The sequence below is a fragment of the Nansenia antarctica genome (genome assembly GCF_963989245.1).
Source record: "Nansenia antarctica genome assembly, chromosome: 8".
Classification (NCBI taxonomy): domain Eukaryota; kingdom Metazoa; phylum Chordata; class Actinopteri; order Argentiniformes; family Microstomatidae; genus Nansenia; species Nansenia antarctica.
Window position 1 is genome coordinate 32,809,346 of NC_137678.1, and position 24,136 is coordinate 32,833,481.

At 43.6% G+C, this 24,136-nt stretch overlaps 1 protein-coding gene across 1 annotated transcript; it reads left to right on the forward strand.

Moving 5' to 3' along the window:
• Positions 1–3,272: 3,272 nt before the first annotated feature.
• Positions 3,273–19,196, forward strand: smo (smoothened, frizzled class receptor; the record flags this gene model as incomplete). The annotated part of the gene is made up of 12 exons (XM_080538284.1): positions 3,273–3,537; positions 7,183–7,391; positions 8,323–8,532; positions 9,200–9,372; positions 11,676–11,895; positions 12,418–12,541; positions 12,655–12,747; positions 12,980–13,088; positions 14,960–15,145; positions 15,726–15,874; positions 17,853–17,987; positions 18,526–19,196. 12 exons carry the CDS (start codon positions 3,273–3,275, stop codon positions 19,194–19,196), a joined length of 2,544 nt encoding a protein of 847 aa, XP_080394410.1.
• Positions 19,197–24,136: the final 4,940 nt, after the last annotated feature.

The window sequence follows — 24,136 nt, forward strand, 5'->3', positions numbered from 1 at the left end:
TATGAATAACTAAGCTATTCACCACTGAGAGGCTCAGAGTGCTTTCAGACGGAAATCTTGGGTTTATTTCAAGCAATGAATTGTATGCACAGTTGTCATGTCTACGGATAAACTGTTTTGTGTTTTTTTTCAGAGGGATTCTATTATATTGAGCTGGGTGAATCATGACACCCCTGCCAGTAATTAGTGTCCTGTAGATCTGTCTCTCTCTCTCTCTCTCTGTGTGTGTGTTTGTCTGTGTGTGTGTGTGTGTGTGTGTGTGTGTGTGTGTGTGTGTGTCTGTTTGTCTCTGTGTGTGTGTGTGTGTGTGTGTGTGTGTGTGTGTGTGTGTGCGCGTGCGTGTGTGTGTGTGTGTGTGTGTGCATGTGTGTGTGTGGGTTTGTCTCTCTGTGTGTGTGTGTGTGTGTGTGTGTTTGTCTGTGTGTGTGTGTGTGTGTGTGCGTGTGTGTGTGTGTGTGTGCATGTGTGTGTGTGTGTGTTTGTCTCTGTGTGTGTGTGTGCGTGTGTGTGTGTGTGTGTTTGTCTCTGTGTGTGTGTTTGTCTCTGTGTGTGTGTGTTTGTCTCTGTGTGTGTGTGTTTGTCTCTGTGTGTGTGTGTGTGTGTGTGTGTGCGTGCGTGCGTGCGTACGTGCGTGCGTGTGTGAGTGTGTGCGTGCATGCATGCATGCGTGCATGTCTGTGTCTGTCTCTCTGTATGTGTGTGTGTGTGTGTGTGTGTGTGTGTGTGTGTGTGTGTGTGTGTGTGTGTGAGAGAGAGAGAGAGAGAGAGAGAGAGAGAGAGAGAGAGAGAGAGAGAGAGAGAGAGAGAGAAAGAGGGAGGGAGAGAGAGAGATTTGGCCAGGCGCTCCAGCGAGGGGCCCACATGCTCTGTGTGTGGTCCTTGGCCTGCCTCCCTCTGCCTCGTTCTCAGGCGGCCATGTTGCAGTGGGTTTTAAGGAGGCGCGGGCCAGCGCTCCACACAGGGAGGGGAGGGAACACGGTGCACCCCTCATTCATACAGCACAGGGGTAAAACCCAAAAATCACACTGCCATTCAAACCAGACATACAAACAGGAGCATTGTGGGTGCACTATTTGACTATTGACTATCAATTCACTATCAAAGTAAAGATTGCCTTAATTTGATTTTCTATTGCTATTTTCTATAACACACCTGAAGTAAGACGCATCAAGTTGGAATGGTGTTTTATTAATGTGAATGATGAATGGTTAGATTCATAACGCCTAGTGTGGCTATCCCAGTGGCCGTTCTTCACACACATCAATATAAGTGTCTCATTGAATGCTGTTAGAAACAACCAACCAAACTTTGGTTGTACAATTTGAGGTTTCGTTGGAGGTGGAGTGCAAAGCCACCTTAACTGGGAGAGAGGAAGCACATTTCCATTATGAGGCTCCCTAAGGAAACTGATTTAATGTTGACTGGAGGAAAATAAACAAGACAAACTATTTTTTTTTCTCCAAACCAAAATGCCATGAAGTTATTAATTGTTTCTTGTTCCACAAGGCCACAATTCCATTCCCCACCCCAGTGTCCACACACCAACCTCACAAACTGTTAGTCTATACTTTCAGCAGAGAAAAGAACAAAATAACAGCCGTAAGATTTTTATAATCAAAGTAAGCCAAGGGTGGATCATTTACTTGTTTATGTCCAAAACAACAACAACTCTTCCTGAGTGGCCACTGTCAGATCAACTCCCTCCTTTGTTTGCGGTGGTAAACTGTCTTTGAAAGGGGATCAACAAAGACATACTGCTTACTGTACTTGCATAATCACTATGATTGTATTTTTGGATTGCAAGTCAAAATCAGGTGACTAAGCTTTGCCTGCTGGTAAATACAGATATACTTTATACATTTTAATCATGTTTAGCAGACTATCTTATCCAGAGCAGCTTACAATTTACAACAAAGTACATTTGTCTCAAGAGAGTCACTGACTTTCCTGTATACTGTAGTAGAGCTATGCAATAACAGACCAATGAAGCAGTGTCTACCCAGCTACAGTCTAAATGCCCTATACAGGTTAACACATCTATATGGAAATGTGTCTTCAATCTAAAGAAAATATAAGTTAGGATCAGTCAGTTTACAATGAATGGGTGACAAATCTTTTTTTTGTGGATCATCTAGATGTCAGATCTAGGTAGTGGAGGCTGGTAGTAGTTCTGATTGACTGGCAGGGTAGGTAGGTAGAGGTTGTTTTGGGATGCCTCTAAGGCACATTCTTCCTCTTGGAGAGAGAGAGAGGGGGGATGGGAGGAGAGGGTTTTGTTACTTTGGCTGTCCCCCACCATGTGCATACCAGAGAGAGGCAGGAAAAAAATAGCACACACGGCTGCAAGGGAGGAAAAACAAAGGCTAAACCCCCCCCAACAGACACTTAACTGGAATCTATGGGGATCCCTAAAATGCTCTCTTTTTGCGAAACATACTAACGTAATTTGCGTTTTCGCTGCAGAAAGGGAGAGAAGGGGGGGAGCGCCGAAGGAAGGGGGATGGAGTGAGTGAGTGAGTGAGTACACCAGAGATCAGATTACAAGCTGCTCTCAGACTTTTCATGGCAACGTTTTTGGGAAGTGGGGGGAGGGTGAATCTGTTCACTTTCTCGATTTGATTTCTTTTTTTAATAATCCAACAACAAACCGGAGAAAGGGAATAGCTTCTCCAGTTTTTTTTTAATGCAATATAAAGCAAGACTTCGTTCCCGGGATTTGTTGATGTGGACTTTGAGAAGAAGATGATGGGAATTACCAGAAGGACGCATCCCGGATTGGACGAGAAATGCCAAATAAAAAAGTTCGGGACTTGTGTTTGAAACAACTAGGAACAACAACGTTTAATTTCCCTCAACAACATAATGTTCCACTGGGCAACAACAACAAACCAACAGCGTTACTTCAAGAGATTTCGTGACGTTAGAATTATAAGGTTCTATCTCAATTTTTGTCAAAATTGAGTTTTTTACATAATCTGATCCATTAGGGGTTTATTAATGCCTGTGTGGTGTTATTTTTTAAATGTTGAAATCTTTGAGGTAGTAATTCATAAAATACAAAGGCTCCATCTCACAAAACATAATGGAATGTAAAAACTTTGACGCTCAATATCTCTGAACTGCCCTAAACGAAGATAGAACCTTATCATTCCAAACGGAGATAGAACCTTATCATTCTAAGGTCACGATTTGTGTTAGTTCTGTTTTAGGGTTAATTGGTGATAACATTATCAGGTTTTTCGGGGATACAAAGTTGTAAAGAGTCTCCTAAGATGTCTTCCTCCGGCCGGGGCTCCATTGTCGGCTGGGTTTGGGCGGTTTGGGCTGCTGCCTCCTGTCTGGTTACTCATGCGGTAACGGCCCAGATCAACGAAACGATCTTATTCAATGATTTCTGCAAGAAATCCTCAACTTGCGAGGTACTGAAGTACAACACTTGTCTGGGATCCCCCTTGCCCTACACACACACGTCTCTGACCCTGGCCGAGGATTCCAGCACCCAGGAAGACGCGTTTGAGAAGTTAGCCATGTGGTCTGGTAAGCTTTTTATTTGTTATTATTACCTGAATTAAGGTCAATAAGAGGGTCTAAATGACTAATTGAGGTGAGAGAATATTTGTAGTAATATAGGAGATCCTATGTTTTAAAAATAAATAAATTGCAGAACTCTCCCGAAGGAGACAATAAACAACATCAGGTGTTTATTTTTTTAAAGAATGTTTTTGTATATCTATTTACCTATAATAATTCATTATGTACCCAATTACGACTCTTTCAAGACTTGGAATGCATAATTAACTATCATTTAGTAGGGTGATGAAGTGATCTATTGATTATTCACATGTATGGTAACTGAGTTAATTGATATAACAAGGACCTGTCAGTAATTTCCATGGATATGGGAGTAGGACCTAAACAGGAAATTGTGGTTAAGATCAAACGAAGGGGACAAAAGAACAGACTCCTTTAAAGGTCTTAGATGTTCAATTAAATGTCCTGCACTTACATAAGAACCCATTAACCAGCCATCAACCTGCATTTCTTTACACTAACACTGATACTCTTCACCTGTGGTGTCTTTATAGCACCCCCATCACCATGGAGGCAAAGTCACACAATTACATTCACATGTTTGGCATTTAGCTTTAGCAGACACATTTATCCAAAGGGTCTCACAACAAATACAAAATACATTTGTCCCAAGTAAAACACAATTCACACGTGTGGCTCCTAGCTAACTATTCTCCAGGCACAGGATAAGATAGGGTAGCGTAGGGTAGGTATAGGGTAGGGTAGGGTAGGGTAGGGTAGGGTAGGGTAGGGTAGGGTAGGGTAGGATAGGGTAGGGTAGGCTAGGGTAGGGTAGGGTAGGATAGGATAGGATAGGGTAGGATAGGATAGGATAGGATAGGGTAGGGTAGGAGGATAGGATAGGGTAGGATAGGATAGGGTAGGATAGGGTAGGATAGGGTAGGATAGGGTAGGGTAGGATAGGATAGGATAGGATAGGATAGGGTAGGGTAGGAGGATAGGATAGGGTAGGGTAGGATAGGATAGGATAGGATAGGGTAGGATAGGGTAGGATAGGGTAGGATAGGGTAGGATAGGGTAGGGTAGGATAGGGTAGGAGGATAGGATAGGATAGGATAGGATAGGATAGGATAGGATAGGATAGGATAGGATAGGGTAGGATAGGGTAGGATAGGGTAGGATAGGATAGGGTAGGATAGGATAGGGTAGGAGGATAGGATAGGATAGGATAGGAGGATAGGATAGGATAGGATAGGGTAGGAGGATAGGATAGGATAGGATAGGATAGGGTAGGAGGATAGGATAGGATAGGATAGGATAGGATAGGATAGGATAGGATAGGATAGGGTAGGATAGGATAGGATAGGATAGGATAGGATAGGATAGGATAGGATAGGATAGGGTAGGATAGGATAGGATAGGATAGGATAGGATAGGATAGGATAGGGTAGGAGGATAGGATAGGATAGGATAGGATAGGATAGGATAGGATAGGATAGGATAGGATAGGATAGGGTAGGATAGGATAGGATAGGATAGGATAGGATAGGATAGGATAGGATAGGGTAGGATAGGATAGGATAGGATAGGATAGGATAGGATAGGGTAGGAGGATAGGATAGGATAGGATAGGATAGGATAGGATAGGATAGGGTAGGATAGGATAGGATAGGATAGGATAGGGTAGGAGGATAGGATAGGATAGGATAGGATAGGATAGGATAGGATAGGATAGGATAGGATAGGGTAGGGTAGGATAGGGTAGGAGGATAGGATAGGATAGGATAGGATAGGATAGGATAGGATAGGATAGGGTAGGGTAGGATAGGGTAGGAGGATAGGGTAGGAGGATAGGGTAGGGTAGGATAGGATAGGATAGGATAGGGTAGGGTAGGAGGATAGGATAGGGTAGGAGGATAGGATAGGGTAGGATAGGATAGGATAGGATAGGGTAGGATAGGGTAGGGTAGGATAGGATAGGATAGGATAGGGTAGGGTAGGAGGATAGGATAGGGTAGGAGGATAGGATAGGGTAGGATAGGATAGGATAGGATAGGGTAGGGTAGGATAGGGTAGGGTAGGATAGGATAGGATAGGATAGGATAGGATAGGATAGGATAGGGTAGGAGGATAGGATAGGGTAGGAGGATAGGATAGGATAGGATAGGGTAGGAGGATAGGATAGGGTAGGAGGATAGGGTAGGATAGGGTAGGATAGGGTAGGATAGGGTAGGATAGGATAGGAGGATAGGCTGAAGCAGTATGGTAATTACCTACTGATGGGGTTGGAGTGGAAACTTTAGGGTTATTCAGCATCATGAGATATGGGACATGTTAAGGACAAGGCCAAGCTGCAGCGGGTGATACGCTCGGCGGAGAGGGTGATTGGCTGCCCTTTGCCCCCCCTTGAGGCCCTGTTTAAAAGTAGGGCTTTGGGGAGGGCCAGGAAGATCATGGCTGACCCCGCTCACCCAGGACACGGTCTCTTCGCCCCGCTCCCCTCAGGCAGGCGGGTGCGGTCCCTAAAAACTGTGAAGGCCCGACATGCACACAGCTTTTTCCCCACAGCCATCCGGCTCCTAAATGCCGCTGCCCCCCCCCCCCCCCCCCCCCCCCCCCGACCTGACCCCTATCTATCTACCCTCCCTCCACCTCCACCCAGAGAGCTTTGGACTGTCTGGTTATGAACACACTTGGGGCCCTATTATGCACTTCATAAGTCTTAAGCAATAAGACGAGGCGGTAGATCTAAACTTAAGACGTGGAGGCGTGGTCAAGGCCACTTTGCTATTATGCGTGCGGTAGTGGGCGCCTAAAACCCGGCGCTAAGCCCAGAAATTAGTCATGGGTGTGTTTTGGGCGTCTTCTCAATCAACCCAATCAGCGTGCCAGGTGCCATTCCCTTTAAGAACCGGCTGCGTTAAGTCATTAGCGCTATGCTATTATGGAAGTCCTAAGAAGGAGGTCAGCGCCCTTCTCTGCAGAAGAAAGTAACAAGCTCGTGCATGAGGTCAAGGCTCGTCAGTTCGCAATCTTTGGAACGGCGCGAAATCCTCCCCGAGCCGAGGTGGTGAAACAGGCGTGGGAAGAAGTAGCAGCGGCCGTGTTTGCCTCCTCCGGCATCCGAAGAACCGTCAGCCAAACGCCTAAGAACTTTTCAAACCACTTCTTAGCGCTAGGCGCAAACTCAGATCGCATAATAGCAGGGGCGCCTAACGCACTTCATTAACATATGAACACTCCCACAATGAGTAATATATGCACGGGAGTCTTACGTCTTATGTGTGGGCGCCTAGGGACACCTGCATAATAGCAGTAGCGCGTATGAAGCGCATAATAAGGGTGGCGGTAGGTCTTAACCTGGCGGTGCGTCTTAATTAAGACTTAAGACGGCAAGTTAAGAAGTGCATAATAGGGCCCTTGATCTCTGCACTTTATATTTATATTAATTATGACTCTTGCACTATGATGTTGGTTTGCACTGTCTTGTCATGTCTTGCACCTGTCCTGCTGTAAACCGTGCTCCACTGTCCCAAACCAAATAACACCTAACATGTTTACATGTCATGGCAATAAAGTCTTCTGATTCTGATTCTGATTCTGATTCTGTTAGCGGTTTTCACCACACCCGTTTCACCCTGTGACATGCAGGTCTGCGTAACGCCCCTCGCTGCTGGGCGGTGATCCAGCCTCTGCTGTGTGCCGTCTACATGCCCAAGTGTGACCAGGGTCGGGTGGAGCTGCCCAGCCAGCTCCTGTGTCAGGCCACCCGAGGCCCCTGCAGCATCGTGGACCAGGAGAGAGGCTGGCCCAACTTCCTCAAGTGCGAGGACAAGGACAAGTTCCCCAAAGGATGCCAGGTAAGAACCCCTAAATCTCTCTCTCTCCCTCCCTCCCTCTTTCTCTCTCTCTCTCTCTCTCTCTCTCTCTCTCTCTCTCTCTCTCTCTCTCTCTCTCTCTCACACACACACACACACACACACACACACACACACACACACACACACACAGACAGACAGACAGACACAGACATACACGCATGCATGCACGCACACACGCATGCACGCACGCACACACACACACACACACACACACACACACACACACACACACACACACACACACACACACACACACACACACACACACACACACACACACACACACACACAGATTCAATTTTGTGACGTTTTAATCAAAGTTGAAGGAGTGTGAAATGTCATAAGACCTGTTGGAGAGGAAGGAGTCCAACTCACATGGAGGCACAAGGAGGTGTTGGGACCTCTGCACCTGGGGGGTATTCCATCAAGGTCGCTAAAGGAAAATCCAGGCTTATTTTGATAAGTCTCACGAGAGCTTTGATAAATCTTGGTGGATTTATCAAAATTAAGCCGGGATTTTCCTTTAGCGACCTTGATGGAATACCCCCCAGACCTTACTGGCTTACTAATGGCAGCTACTAACCAATATAGTATATGCCTCAAATTGGGAAGGAAAAAAAATATGGAAAGACTGTTGCCGTTTAACTTGCATCCATAACTTCATTAGCTCACCTTCCCCCCCCCCCCCATCACTGTCTGACAGAACATTTACATTTACATGTTTGGCATTTAGCAGACGCCTTATTCCAAAGCGACTTACAATCAATACATTTGAATACTAAGCAAGTGAATCATCAATCCACCAGTCATATTAGGAAGAGTAATCCGGCTCAGGCCCGGGGCCATTGATAGAAGGAAAAGCCTTCTTCTATCACCTTCTTCTAAACCTAGTTTTTTGTTTTTGTTTCAGAACGAGGTCCAGAAGCTGAAGTTCAACACGTCCGGCCACTGCGAGGCGCCCCTGGTGAAGACCGACATCCAGACCAGCTGGTATAAGGACGTGGAGGGCTGCGGCATCCAGTGTGACAACCCGCTGTTCACCGACGAGGAGCACTCAGACATGCACGCCTACATCGCTGTGTTCGGCTCCATCACCCTCCTCTGCACCTTCTTCACTCTGGTGAGGCTTCATACTGTCAGGTGGTGGACTACACTACCCATAGTTCCATGTTGTGACGTTAGAATTATAAGGTTCTTCTATCTCAATTTTTGGTCAAAATGTTGTTTTTTACATAATCTGATCCATTAGGTGTTTATTAATGCCTGTGTGGTGTTATTTTTAAAATGTTGAAATGTTTTAGTTAGTAATTAATAAAATACAAAGGTTCCATCTCACAAAACATAATGGAATGTAAAAACTTTGACGCTCAATATCTCTGAACTGCCCTGAACGGAGATAGAACCTTATCATTCTAAACGGAGATAGAACCTTATCATTCTAAGCTCACGATGTGTGAGATATGGTGATTTAGAATGATCGGGAACACCTTTACCACCACAACCGTATTAATATCACATGGACCTACAGGTACTGTAGTTAGTGTATTGTGGCTCACAAACACCTGTTGAGATGGTGTGTATACTTTCAGTATCTTTCGTTCTATAAAACACTATTCCTGTGTTGATACCACACACACCCTTGAGCATTTAAAGTAAAAATCATTAGTAGATAGTGAAGGCTTACGGGTTTGTGTTTTGGCTTTTCAGGTGGAGAAAAAAAACACCACGGATGTTCAGTAACGTTTCCCTCCTTGTCTTGACTCTTCTTGCCCTCGCTCCTTTCTCAGGCCACGTTCATTGCGGACTGGAAGAACTCCAACCGCTACCCTGCGGTCATCCTCTTCTACGTCAACACCTGCTTCTTCGTGGGCAGCATCGGCTGGCTGGCTCAGTTCATGGACGGCGCCCGCAAAGAGATAGTGTGCAAGAGTGACAACACCATGCGCCTCGGAGAGCCCTCGTAAGTCGATCGTCTGTACGGATTGTACATTTGTACATCGTACATACCAGTGGTGTAGTCTATGTGATACGCAGGACTACGCCGTATACCCACTAGGAAAGGCCAAGGATTTCCATATACCCATATGTGAGGATACGTAACAGCGTTTTGTGACAGAACTTTCACACTTTCATTCATAAAATTCACCCCGTCTGTGTTACGAAGCACTTGACTTTTGGACCATTGCGACTGACTGTAGCGTCATATACCATCAACGGGGGGAGATGCGACATGAAATATGTCAAAATGCAGCACTATCATGCACAGATCAGCCTTATAACATGTAATTTATATATATATATATAAAGTTAGACAGGGAGCACAGACTTATTTTTATGGCGTTCCGAAATGAACGATATGAGGCTGGGAGGGAAAAATCACAGTATACCCACTAGAACACACTAGACTACACCACTGATTGTACATACATCTATGTCAGGGTTTCCGTTAGAAAAATTTGCCGTCGGACATCGTGTCCGGGAAGAATTCGATTTACCGGACAAACGTGATATATTCCGGTCATCATATTAAAATATAATATTTTTTTTTTTTTTCAAAATCATCTTTTTTTTTCTCCAAATCTAATATAGCTGTTTGTCGCGGTGATTACTGTTGTGTAGCGGCCTATATATGCCATTTAATGTATATTTCTCATCCGATACGATTAGATGCGAGCTATATAATATATAATAATATAACATGATTTGACGCATGCGCGCTATGCCATGCGTCAAATCCAGCGCTGAACGGGTCCAGCGCTGAACGGGCGCCTCACTGGGAACTGAACAGACAGCATCGATCAATGAACGGACTCCACATTACGTTAACTGAAGTTTGTTAAATTGTTTGGGATTAATGTGAGTTTTCTATTTTCTCTTTCCAGTTTTACCCTTTTTTTTTTAAATCAATAAAACAACGTCATTTCTATAACCAGGTCTCGCTGGTTGGGAAGGCATTTCGTTTAGCTCGGGAGTATGACAATGGGGAGAACATAACTGTTTATTGAGAAACAATTGATAGGCAGTTTGGGATACGTATATAAAGAAATACCACAATGTCTAGATGTATAACATTTTATTGAACAGTAACAGTGCAAGCATGTAGGCTTCTGGTGTGACACGGCTAGCCTAATTTCCGTTCATATGCCTTTTATCAGATAAAATAAAATAGAATAAAACTCTTTGAAAATAAATAGGCTTTAAATTAACTTGCAATGCGTATGTATAGGCTAATTTCCGTTCGATGTTACAGCCTAGGCCTATCGCCTATGCCTTTTCTCAGATAGATAGGGGATAGCCTTAAATAAAATAGCCTAGAGTAAAAACTCAGAAAATAACAATGGCTGCTCATATAATTCAGCTACTTATTAGGCCTACGTCGCTTTTTGGCAGCATTGAAGCGTGCAGCTGCGGACTTGAAATCAAAGCTGCAAAGTGTCTCTCCGCAACTTGCAATGCGCATTAGCCGTGTGACCTTGCCCTCCCCAAGGCGACTTCGGTCCGCAGTTTTAATTCGGTTCTGCAGAGAGAATCCTCTCTCTGCAGGCACACTGGAGACGGAAATCAAGCAGGCTATCTTGGCCAGTGTGGCCCACTCTGGGTAAAGTTCGCTGAAGTCATTCATCGCTCGCTATGGTGCACTTTGAGCTGCAACGTTTGCGTATTACTATGGTGGACGGGTTGGCAGGGTTGCCAGATAGGCATGGGTTACCGCCGAATGGGCTACTGTGTTTAAGCGGTAATAGACTGGTTAAGCTGTAATCCCATCTGGCATCAATCCCATGTGGCACCTGTGCACTGTTTCGCATAGGCCGGCCTACACATTAGGAGTCATCATCATGCCGGTGTCAAATCATATCATAATAAAAGAAATACATAGCCTATATATTCGTCTTTTTTTAAAATAGAAGGAATCAGAATGTGAACTTTAGCGAATTGCATTCAAAGGGAATTATTTTCACCGGACAATATGTCCGACGACTTTTCAAATTGTCGGACTTCAACAAATTTTACCGGACAAAGACCGGTAATTATCGGTTAACGGAAACCCAGATCTATGTATATTCAAATTGCAGCGCCAGTTTTCAACAACACTGACCGTAGCAACGACGACCGTTGATGGATTTAATTTGTGCTTGATCCTCAATGGATCACTTTGCTTTATCTATTCGATCTCTCTCTTTCTCTTTCCCCCCCTCCCTCTCTCCCTCCCTCCCTCCCTCCCTCCCTTCCTTCCTCTCCCCCTCCCTCTCTCCCTCCCTCCAGGTCCACAGAGACTCTGTCGTGCGTCATCATCTTCATCATCGTCTACTACTCCCTGATGTCGGGGGTCATCTGGTTCGTGATGCTGACCTACGCCTGGCACGCCTCCTTCAAGGCCCTGGGCACCACCCACCAGCCCCTGTCAGGGAAGACGTCCTACTTCCACATGGTCACCTGGTCCATCCCCTTCATCCTCACCGTGTCCATCTTAGCCATCGCTGAGGTACGGAAAGCTTACCGTCATTCCTTGACTATTCACAAAAAGGGTTAGGGTCACTTCCACTGTAAAATAGTATTATGTTTGGTGCTATATAAACAATCGATATAAATATTAGTTGAACAATGGGAAAGTACATTCAGACCACTACAAATGCATTATATTAATTGACTCATACTTGAAGCATACTGTGTGTGTATATATACCGTGACGTTAGAATTATAAGGTTCTATCTCCATTTTTGTCAAAATGTAGTTTTTTACATAATCTGATCCATTAGGTGTTTATTAATGCCTGTGTGGTGTTATTTTTAAAAATGTTGACATTTTTGAGTTAGTAATTAATAAAATACAAAGGTTCCATCTCACAAAACATAATGGAATGTAAAAACTTTGACGCTAAATATCTCTGAACTGCCCTAAACGGAGATAGAACCTTATCATTCATTCTAAGCTCACGATATACAGTATATATGATATAAGCCTATAAGTGTCTCTGTTGTGTGTGTCATGTTGTGCCCCTCCACAGGTGGACGGAGACTCCGTCAGTGGGATCTGTTTCGTGGGGTATAAGAACTACCTCTACCGCGCTGGCTTTGTGTTGGCGCCCATCGGAGTAGTGCTGGTCGTCGGTGGCTACTTCCTCATACGAGGTAACCCGGGGCAACATAGAATAGACATTGTTGATATTCAAGAAGGTCAGTTTACCAAGGTAAAAGTATGTACCGGTATACATTTCCTGAGTGTTTTGCTTCTTCTTTGGCAGGAGTCATGACGTTGTTCTCCATCAAGAGTAACCACCCTGGTCTGCTGAGTGAAAAGGCAGCGAGCAAAATCAACGAAACAATGCTAAGACTTGGTACGGAATGTTAGCTATTAGTCACACAAAAAAGTAGTTGGCATAACATTGTGTGCTAGCCTAACATAAAGCTTTGATAAAAAAAACACTGATATTGTTCAGTTCCTCATGATATTGTACTGTATATCACACAGCCGCTTAGATGTTAAATGTTTTCCCCTATATGGTGTTTTGTGTGTGCTGAAGTTTCTGGAATTTCCTGTGTCCCTTATCATATCTCCTCCTTTATCAGGTATATTTGGATTCCTGGCTTTCGGTTTTGTCCTCATCACGTTTGGCTGCCACTTCTACGACTTCTTCAACCAGGCGGAGTGGGAGAGGAGCTTCAGAGAATACGTGTTGTAAGTTCTTGTTCTCCTTACAGTATCGTGACGTTAGAATTATAAGGTTCTATCTCCATTTTTGTCCGAATTTAGTTTTTTACATAATCTGATCCATTAGGTGTTTATTAATGCCTGTGTGGTGTTATTTTTTAAAATGTTGACATTTTTTAGTTAGTAATTAATAAAATACAAAGGTTCCATCTCACAAATCATAATGGAATGTAAAAACGTTGACGCTCAATATCTCTGAACTGCCCTAAACGGAGATAGAACCTTATCATTCTAAGATCACGAGTTGTTGTTCTCCTTACAGTATGTATCAACCCTCCAAGCAACTCCACAAGATATACAAGACTGACACGTACAGCCCTGCATTTACACACTCGGTTCAGTTTAATCCTAAATGATGAGCAGCAACTATTACCAGAATCAATGTGTTAATGCTGAGCTGGAACAAAAACGCTTTGCACTACACTCAAGCCGCTCTTCCACTACGGTGCAGACCTGGTGCTGACCCAGGTCAGCCCGCTTCGTTCCCCTTTTCCATTCGTCGTTCCAGGTCGCTTCAGTCCCAGGTCAGCTCGCTTCTTTAGCTCCACATCGGAGCAGGGTCTTAAAATTTCATATCCGGGTCTCTTTGCCAGGCTGCGTGTGACGTGTGACGCTGCACACCGTTGATTGGTCAATGGAAAATCGTCATCCCATGTCCCATCCCATATTATTTCTTCACTAACCGCCATCTTGAAATACTACATTCACTCTAGGAAAATGTCACTACATTTTCTGTAATAGCTTATTAATAAAGATTCGGAAAATTATGCTGACCATCGTATTATCTTAGTTTAATGTCATTTCAATGAATCATATAACTTTTATTTACAACAAGCACAACACAAAAATCGCTATTATGCACCGGCTTTGTCCGTGAATAACACCGGCTGTGGAGGTGTTACAAACACAATACTCCTTTGCTAACTTCACCATCTGTCTACGGTCATTTTGTGCCCTTAACCACCGCGCTGACACCCCGAGAAGTTATGCTTTTAACCGTAAACTCGATGAACCGGGAGTTCACCCGGCCGCTGCTCGCAGCACCGCTTGTCCAGTTGACAGCGGGGGCAGAGAATATTTCTACCCCGGAATTCCATTCAAATGCCCGCGTCAGTCAGTCTTTTCCGTAGAAATACATCGCTCCGTTATATATCTAACGTTACATGTTTTAAGGCTGATCTGTGCATGAGGATTGGTGCTGCATTTTGACATAATTCTTATCGCATTTCACCGTTGTGTTGTGTGTAGGATAGTTCCATGTTGCTGTTGTTATGTCTCGTGAAAATATACGTCACCACCATGGCGCGCTGTTATGACGCGTAACTCCGCCTACTATCGTCTACTCCTCCTACTAGCTCCGGGTCTGTGTGTATAATGGAAAACCAGAACAGATCAAAAGTGACCCGACCTGACCCCGAACTGATGCGAACTGCACTAAAGCGGGACCCAGATGGAAAAGCACCATATGTAGCTCTCCAGTAGCCCAGCAGCCTGGGCTGGGAGATTCCCTAGCAGATGATGCTGTTGATACTAACTGCAGACCACAGCTCTCCCTGTTTGCGGTGCTGTGAATGCCGCCCTATTTCCCCCTCTCTGTTTACATTGGGTGGAGTGGAATTAATTTCACCTCAGAAATGGAAATGTATCATTCCTCCCATAAAAGACCAGGCTTATGTGAGACGCCAAGCCCCAGCGTGTGAATACGCCTCGTTTGCTTGTTTATTGCTTTAAAGTGGGTGTGGATTATGCATGAGTTATTTTTCCTATGAGAAATGAGAGAAGGCCATAGATTGATTGACGGTGTCTGCTGTTGTTGTTGTTGTTGTTGTTTGGAACAGGTGTGAGGCCAACGTGACAATCGCCCATCAGACCAACAAGCCGATCCCAGAGTGCACCATCAAGAACCGACCCAGTCTGCTGGTGGAGAAGATCAACCTGTTCTCTATGTTCGGGACCGGCATCGCCATGAGCACCTGGGTGTGGACCAAGGCCACCATCCTCATCTGGAAACGCACCTGGTGCAAGTAAGCAGCCAATAACTACCTTGTGAACTTCCACAGATTCCACAATACATTTGCTGTGCCTCAGCTAACCCAAAAAATATACTGTAGTAGACACTCGAACAACAATATCGTTGTCTAGTACTTGTACTCTGACAATAAAGTTGAATCTAATCTAATATTTGTATATTCATAGGAATCCAAGGCTGATGTTTTAAAAAAAAGAAATTGAATGACACATTTTAGTGTTTCATTTTTCTATAATAAATACAGGGTTCCCACGGGTCCTTGAAATCCTTGGAAGTTTGTGAATTTGAGAAAAAAAAAGAGACCATCTAGTGTTCAAGCCTCTACATTCAAAAGCCTCTCTTTTTAATTGTTGTCTGTGAGCAGATAGTTCCTATTATATAAATTCTCATCTAGGTCTGTCTCAAACTATGTCGTGTTGGGTCCTTGAATTTGAGGGAATTGAGTCTTGAAAGTCCTTGAAAAGTGCTTGAATTTGATGTTTTAGAAGGTGTGGGAACCCTGTAAATAATAATTTAGCTGGTAGGTAGCTGGTAGGTAGGTCATCTTTCTGAACCTCCGTGTTCTCCTGTCACAGGATCATCGGCCGCAGTGACGACGAGCCGAAGAGGATAAAGAAGAGCAAGATGATCGCCAAGGCCTTCTCCAAGCGCAAGGAGCTCCACAAAGACCCAGAGAAGGAGCTGTCCTTCAGCATGCACACCGTCTCCCATGACGGCCCTGTGGGTAAGTCAGAACAGCGCCCCCCTGTGGAACCAAACCCACATTACAAACACAGGGCCTTAGAGGCACTGGCACATTACAGTTTTTCCCAATTGCTAAAACACAAAAGCCAATTCTCTAAACCAAATGACCAGTTCTCTAAACACATTTAATAAAACTAGCTCCCATTTTCCAAAACCATAAACACATTTCACATGAAGACACAATTCACAAAACACAATCCTCCTTTTCTCATAAATCTAAACACATTTTGTCTTGCTAAAACACAAGTTGCAAAAAACTCTGCTCAAATTCTCAAATTCTCAAATTAAAGCTCATGTGATGCAAAATGCTTGCCACAGTCAGCAAAATTTGAACACTGAACACACCTGGCTTCATTCATTAAACATAACGACTCAGAATTTAAGACACTTGTTGCAAATTATTGTGGTGTGTGTGTGTGTGTGTGTGCGTGTGTGGTATAGTTCCATAAATAAAATAAAAAAACATCACACCCTGAACATTGTTTTCAGTGAGTATTGTTGTGTGTAATGGATCCTCTGTAGTGTTTGCATTGAGTTGTGATACAGTACAGTAGTGTACATGTTACGGTACATGTGGGAATACGGTACATGTGGGAAAACTAGGGTTAGGGTTAGGTGCTAGGGTGCTAGGGTTAAGGTTAGGATTAGGGGTAGGGTTAGGGTTAGGGTTAAGGTTAGGGTTAGGGTTAGACATGCCAGCATGTACCAAGTCACCCTAGCACCTAACCCTAACCCTAGTTTTCCCACATGTACTGTATTCCCACATGTACCGTAACATACATACTGTATTTTCTGTAGATTTACATACTGTTCATATGAAACACACAAATCTATGAATGCCCAATACTCTACAGTGATATATTCTGAGAACAGATACTGTAAGGTTTCTAAAAATGTGCTTTGGCAGTTGTGAAAAAAAAAGAACATTCTCACACACTGAACATTGTGTTTTCAGTTGTTTTGTTATAGTCTGTAATGATGCATATAGTGTTTACATTTTTGCAGGCTTTGAGCAGCTGTTTTGGTGTGAAAGTTTGAGTTTTGAAGAGAGAAGGTGTGGTTTTGCTTATGTAGCTTTAGAAAAGTGTTGTGTTTAGAGTTTTGGGAAAATGGAGGAAAGTTTTGTGAAATGTGTTTTAGCAATTGAGAAAAACTGTATCATCAGGGTTCCCACGGGTCCTTGAAATCTTTGAAAGTTTGTGAATTTGAGAAGAAAAAATCAAGGCCTTAAAAGTTTTGGAAAATAGACATGGGTCATTGAAAGTGCTTGAATTCCCCTCTCTCTCTCTCTAGCTCTCTAAAAAGAAAAATGCTTTACGTAATTATAGTAGATAAGTCACATTGCTTAACTTAACACAGTAACTTTACACATATTTCACAATATATTGTTTTGCTGTGCTGTGGTAGAGAAGGCAAGAGACCATCTAGTGTTCTACACATTCAAGCCTCTCTTTTTAATTGTTGTCTGTGAGCGGATAGTTCCTATTATATAAATTCTCATCTAGATCTGTCTCAAACTATGCTGTGTTGGGTCCTTGAATTTGAGGGAATTGAGTCTTGAAAGTCCTTGAAAAGTGCTTGAATGTGATGTTTCAGAAGGTGTGGGAACTAAGCTGAAAAATAAGAATTTCTCAATTAAATGTCTGTTGTGTTGAACGTGAAAATGCACGTTTTGTGCTACATTTTTTAACCATTTCGGTGGAAATGCTGTTTCACCATTCAATGTTTCAACACAATATTGCGGGCTAAACGCTAGTGTCAGTGAGTAACATGCCAAGAAGTGAAAGACAAAGTCATCAGGTTATGTAAGCAGTGAGGCTGCTGTGGTGAGGATGCTTGCTTTTGTTGGAGGGCCTCTTCACACTGTCAGTGGAACACTGTGGGGGAACCGTATATAAATAAACTATTCTTAGCTTTTTGTGAATGGACAGTCAGTCACTCTTCATTTTCATTCATAGCCGGCATCAACTTTGAGCTGAACGAGCCGTCCAATGAGATGTCCTCGGCCTGGGCCCAGCACGTAACCAAGATGGTGGCCAGGAGAGGCGCCATCCTGCCCCAGGACATCTCTGTCACCCCTACAGGGACACCTGGTGAGAGATGGAGCCACAGAGCGTTTACATAAGATGCTTTCCTTCCTTCCTTCTCTCCTTCTAACTGTCTTGTCTTTGCCCTTTCCTTGAATTAATTACAGATCTGACAAGGTGGATTTGTTAAAGCAATGGCGTGAGCTTAGAATGATAAGGTTCCATCTCCGTTTAGAATGATAAGGTTCTATCTCCGTTTAGGGTAGTTGAGAGATATTGAGCGTCAAAGTTTTTACATTCCATTATGTTTTGTGAGATGGAACCTTTGTATTTTATGAATTACTAACTCCAAAATGGCAACATTTTTAAAATAACACCACACAGGCATTAATAAACACCTAATGGATCAGATTATGTAAAAAACTACATTTTGACCAAAAATGGAGATAGAACCTTATAATTCTAACGTCACGAAGTACAGACTAGCATCTGTACTTGAAGACAGAACTGAAGGATGCACGATTTAAATGATGTGAACAGGGCCCCATGTTACCAGTCATTCACCTCACCTCTCTTCTTCTCTTCTTCTCTTCCTCTTCCTCAGTTCCGCCGCCCGAGGAGAGGAACAAGCTGTGGATGGTGGAGGCCGAGATCTCCCCGGAGATGATGAAGAGGAAGAAGAAGAAAAAGAAGAGGAAGAAGGAGGCGGCACGGGGGGGTCCCTGCATGGAGGACGGGGGTGGGGGGGCGGACCACCACCAGGGCTACCAGCGGCGGCGGGAGTTCGGCCCCAGCTCCGTGCCCCGTCTGCCCAAGCTGCCCGGCCACAAGAGCCTGGTGGCCAACCTGTGGCAGCAGCAGTCGTCCCAGGACGTCCTACCGGGGTCCTACCCCGAGTTCAGACCCTCGCACCCGCTGCCTTACCAGGAGAGGTACGGCGGGCTTGCGCCTTACCCCTCCTCCAGTCAGAGAAGCAGGCACCCCGAACTCATCTCTGACCCCCTGACCCTCAGCGACCTCCCTGAGGACCTGGGGCTGGGGCCCCGCTGTCGCCCACAAGCCCCCCCACAACCACAACCGCCGCCCCCTCCTTCCTGGCAGCCCAACGGTTCGTTCCGCTACTCCAGGGAGGCGGAGCCTGTGGCGGCGGGGGGCTCCGCCTCCGGGAGGATGGTTAATGTGAGGTCGCAGGGTAGTTGGAGGGCGGGAGGGCAGATCCATTCCAGGACCAATCTGATGGAGGCGGAGCTTATGGATGCTGACTCAGACTTCTGAGGGCAAACTTGTGGTTGGTCGTGGGGGTTTGTTTGACTGTAAGCTTAGAAGTGCTGGATACTTTTAACACTTACTTTGCTCCCTTTCCTATGACCAGTGCGGACCAGTTGAGGTGAATCAGGGAAAGTTTCTGGGTCAGTCAGCTTGTCCAGGTCTCTCATATGAAAAGGGAAGGGTTAAATGAGAACTGGTCAGGCCATTCAGAATGACTGTACATGAGAATTCCAGAATGTACAGAGAATTCCAATTGTGGCATTTGTCCAGGAGCAGACGTCTCCATCTGTCATGCAGCAACCAAGGTTCTGTTGCCAGAAACATTTCAGTTTGAAAGACTCCTTGATGATGATGGAGTTACAGGAGATCGGCAGCTCAAGTCTGACTTGGATTATCATACTTTGTCACTTAAACCGCCATGTTTAAAGCCTTAGGTTAGACATCGCCAGTTGAATCTTTTCTAAACGGCACCAGAAGATTCCCAGGACTCTGCCGGGGACCTTTGAGATCAGCATCGTGAGGTGCTCCCTCTCCTCCCTCTCCTCCTCACCCTCCTCTATGTTCACTGACCTTATAGTGCAGGATAGGTGAAATGCAATTCCAGATAGACGTCCTCCATATTACCTCAGACTACCCTTTGTTTTTACATCAGGTGACGAGCGGGAGGAAGTCACTTGAGTCGGTTGAGATGTAGCCTACTCCACGCCTTATCTGATGCAGAAACCATCAGGCATGTCAAGTTTCACGACTTCTAGCAGCAGTTTTATGAACTAGTAGTCGGTACTTTTTGTAGTAAAGAATATATAACCGTACTTGTTTGTTTTCATATTAAATTGCCTGGTGCAATCACACAAAAGTGAGCTTTCTTTCCACCCAAGGAAAGAAGTATATAAATAGGCTTTTATATCAGTTGGAATGAAATACACAACTGCATGGGAAGCAATCATGTCTTAAAAAGTATTCTTGCAAATGTAACACCAGTTCGAGTGCAAGGTTTTCTCTGTACAATTGTATTAAAAAGGGTTATTTTTTTACGGTAGTATGTAGTATTTCCACTCTTGTTTTTTACTATATTGTACATACATATAGACAACCTTGGCTTTAATTAGTTTTTTTGTGCGTTTAAGATAATAATAAATACTCGTGTGTGCATCACTTTTTCAATACCTAGACAGGGGTAAGATACTTACATTTTCTTTGCTTGTAATTATTTGCTTCAATTTAAAACCGCTCCTGTGCTTCTCTCTCACACAGCCTTGTAGAACTCACTACTCTTCTTTAGTTGGTTGATATTACTTCTGTAACCAAAACTCATCTGGTATTACGTGACGTTAGAATTATAAGGTTCTATCTCCATTTTTGTCAAAATTGAGTTTTTTACATAATCTGATCCATTAGGTGTTTATTAATGCCTGTGTGGTGTTTATTTTTAAACTGTTGACATTTTTGAGTTAGTAATTAATAAAATACAAAGGTTCCATCTCACAAAACATAATGGAATGTAAAAACGTTGACGCTCAATATCTCTGAACTACCCTAAACGGAGATAGAACCTTATCATTCTAAGCTCACGTGATTCTTTTTTTGGCCACAGAAACAGCAGTTGTGGAAACGTTGTGGAATCAAACAGTATTATGATTGATTTTTTTGACATGTCATTGGTGTGTTTTAGTTTCTGACCACAAGGTGGCGTTCAATGAGATGTGGATAAGTAAACTGTTCTTGTAAAATATTTAATTATTCCTTCCAAAAAAAAAGTTTTATTAAAAATGATTAAGACAGGTTTGGAAATTAAAGTCTGGTTTATCATTGCCTGTTTATACAAACATTTTCCCTCTGTTGAGTCTAACATTGTCCCTCCTGGGTTCTCCTGAATTTTAAATGTGGTAGTAAGTATCTTTTCTATCTTATCTTATCAATATTAAATTGAAAGAGTTTATGAAAACACATTTTTGGGAGTTGTTATAGACCACAAACTATGTTGGAAAACACACAAACTACTTAAAGACTAAAATATCAAAGTCTATTGCAATACTGCATAAAACGAAAGACATACTTAATCCAAATTCATTACACATATTGTACTGTTCTCTAATAGTTCCATACATGACTTACTGTGTGGAAGTGTGGGGAAACACATACAAAACAATCACAAATCCAATTTATTTACTACAGAAAAGAGCTATACGAATTATAAACAGCTGCCTATCAAGAACCAACCAACAAATTATTCATAAACACCTATGATCTCAAATTTAAAGAATTGGTGTAATGAAAAATGTTGATTATGTTAGAAATCCTCAATTAAGGTGTAGGTCCTTAAGGTCCTCTTACGTGTAGTCCTTTCCCATGGTGCTGATTGAGTCCATGATCTGTGGCACTTCGTAGTTGACCACACTCTGCAGCATCCCGTCCCCCACTCCGTCTCTGTAGATAATGATGCGTGAGGGCAGGCACTGGTTGTGCTTCAGCCAGGCCTTCAGTGCACCTGGGAAAGAGAGCCTGCACTTAGGATACTAGGGATCATTCTCATGCTTCTCTGAGGGATTATGTTGAAAAGAAGACTTGGAAGAGATTGTTACAATGTGGCAGTCAGTGGTCAATTTTTATATGGTATCTTATTTGAAATGCTTTGTTGTTTCATTGAACTTGCCTTGCAGAGACACTTTCAAGCCATCCATGATCTCCTGACCACGGCTCTGAACCACACACTTGGAGAACCACCTGGAAAACAAGAGGAATCAGTTGGTACTGGCTACCAACATTGGTGGTAAAGAGCACATTCATAACCCAAGGCCATGCTTCTCCATGCTCATCCACATACCTGGACATGCCCTTGTTGAGACTGGCCACCAGAGCTCCAATGGACCTCTTCCCTGCAGCTATGTCGTGGTAGCAGTCAATGCCCACGATCATCAGCTGCTGGAGCTGTGAAACAGAGGCAGGTGAAGTTACACCTTACAAAGTTTGGTTTAGCACATGCTTCTATTGAGATACATGGGGTGGAACATAAGATTGTGGATGGAGATCACATAGGTGTGAAATGTGTGGTTGTAGAAATTGTACCTGCACCCATGTGAGTCAGATAAATGTTATCCACATTAAAAAGGGAAAGTTTACCCAAAATTCATGTTCATGTGTATTTCTGGTCAATCCATAATGCATACCATCTCAAACTATCATAATTTCAAAACGTATCATAGCTATCAAAACTCAAAGTCTATGTTTACTTCCTAAAAAAGCCCCAGAGTTAATATAATCGGGAATCGGGAATCTTGAGCAATTTGGAACATCAGGACTGATGACGGCATTCAAAGCGAGATATCTTGACCGTTTATATATATATCCATCGTTTTTAATGTGTCTTGAATAATGAATAATGAAAACAACAAATAATAAAATTCCACTTTAAACTTATCATGAGCATTGGTCTGTATGTGCACAGCCTTTTTTTAATATATTGGGCCCCAACAACATTTGTGACTTTGGGTTTATTTCAATTCACTGTGCGACTTACTGGGATCTCCACACTCCAGAGCTCTCCTCCCATCTTGCAGTTCATCTGCAGGGCAATCTTGGTGGCCACAGTCATGACGACCTGTTGGCGGGAAAGGGTGCGAGCCAACACACACTGGCTGGGGGTGGGACAGTCCACACACAGGTACTTCTTCACACTGTCATACTTATCCTTCCTGTTGCTGGGGAGGATCACCACCACCTGAGGAGGTAACACACATGCTTTAGTCCTCATTCAACACCTAGAGGTGGTTACCTGGACACAGATTAAGACGATTGCTAGACATGTTATGCTCAGAGACTAACCATCTGGGTGGTCTCTGTAACGTTGTTCTGCAGAGCCCTGAGCAGAGACTCCTGGCGGTCCTCATACTCCACCCTGTACACAGACCAAAACTGTCAAAGCACTGGGACATCTAACCAATGGGACTTCCACTGATGATACCATGTTCATTTTGAGATAACACCCAAGTATGATTGGCAAAGAATACTCAAGGCTTTGTAAAACACCTGTGGTACAATACTGCAGCTTAAAGTGCTCATTAACTCAAGCTTGGAACCTTAATTCTAGCTGTGCCCATTCACAGCTGGACTCACCATTGTAATTAACTTAGGTATCATATGTTGCTCCCTGCCACTAGGTGGTGGTGTGTGTGTGTGTGTGTGTGCCTCCTTCCAGTCTCCTCCAACCCAGAGTGAGAACTCACATAACAGGCCTCTGCATGCGGATGCCCATGGGTGGGGACACCTTATTTAAGCCGTCCAGGAGGGCGTGGGCTACGTCAGCGTTGCGGTGGGTAAGGAACATGATCCAGTTGTCCAGTGGCCGGCTGCTGATCAGGGGGATCCCCCTCATTTCTTTGGACCAGTCTGCTGCCCAAGCGTTGTACTCGTACTGGGAGACAAAAGAAAAAGAAAAAAAAAGGTTTTTGAGTTTGTTGCAATCACAGATTATGACATATAATTATGCATATACATGCAAATACATGACCAGCAAACATTCTTGTTTGGAGCTAGATCAGTACATGTTGCAGTAAAACAGAAATGTTTAGCAAGAGCTTCAAACTGCAGGTAACAAGTACTGTAATAAGCCACACTGGGGACATGATTTCTGATGTATTCAATACCCAGGGCTTAAAGTGGGAAAAAATCCTGTGCCTGAAACTTTTTCTTGGGGAGGGGGGTCACAGTTTGAGATATTGGGAGAGCGGGTACAGAAGACAGCTTCTTGTCTCAATGTTTAAATGCATTAATACTATTTTATAGTCAATACAGGATTCTTAATAGGACTAGATGTTAAAATCCCTAAATAATTAGCACAACAATTGACTGAGTGGAGTTGGAGATGTCCTCTTGGGTGGAGTGGAATTTGGCAATGATCACGTGGTGCCACCAGTACGACACATCTTCAGTTGTGGTCCCCGACCTCA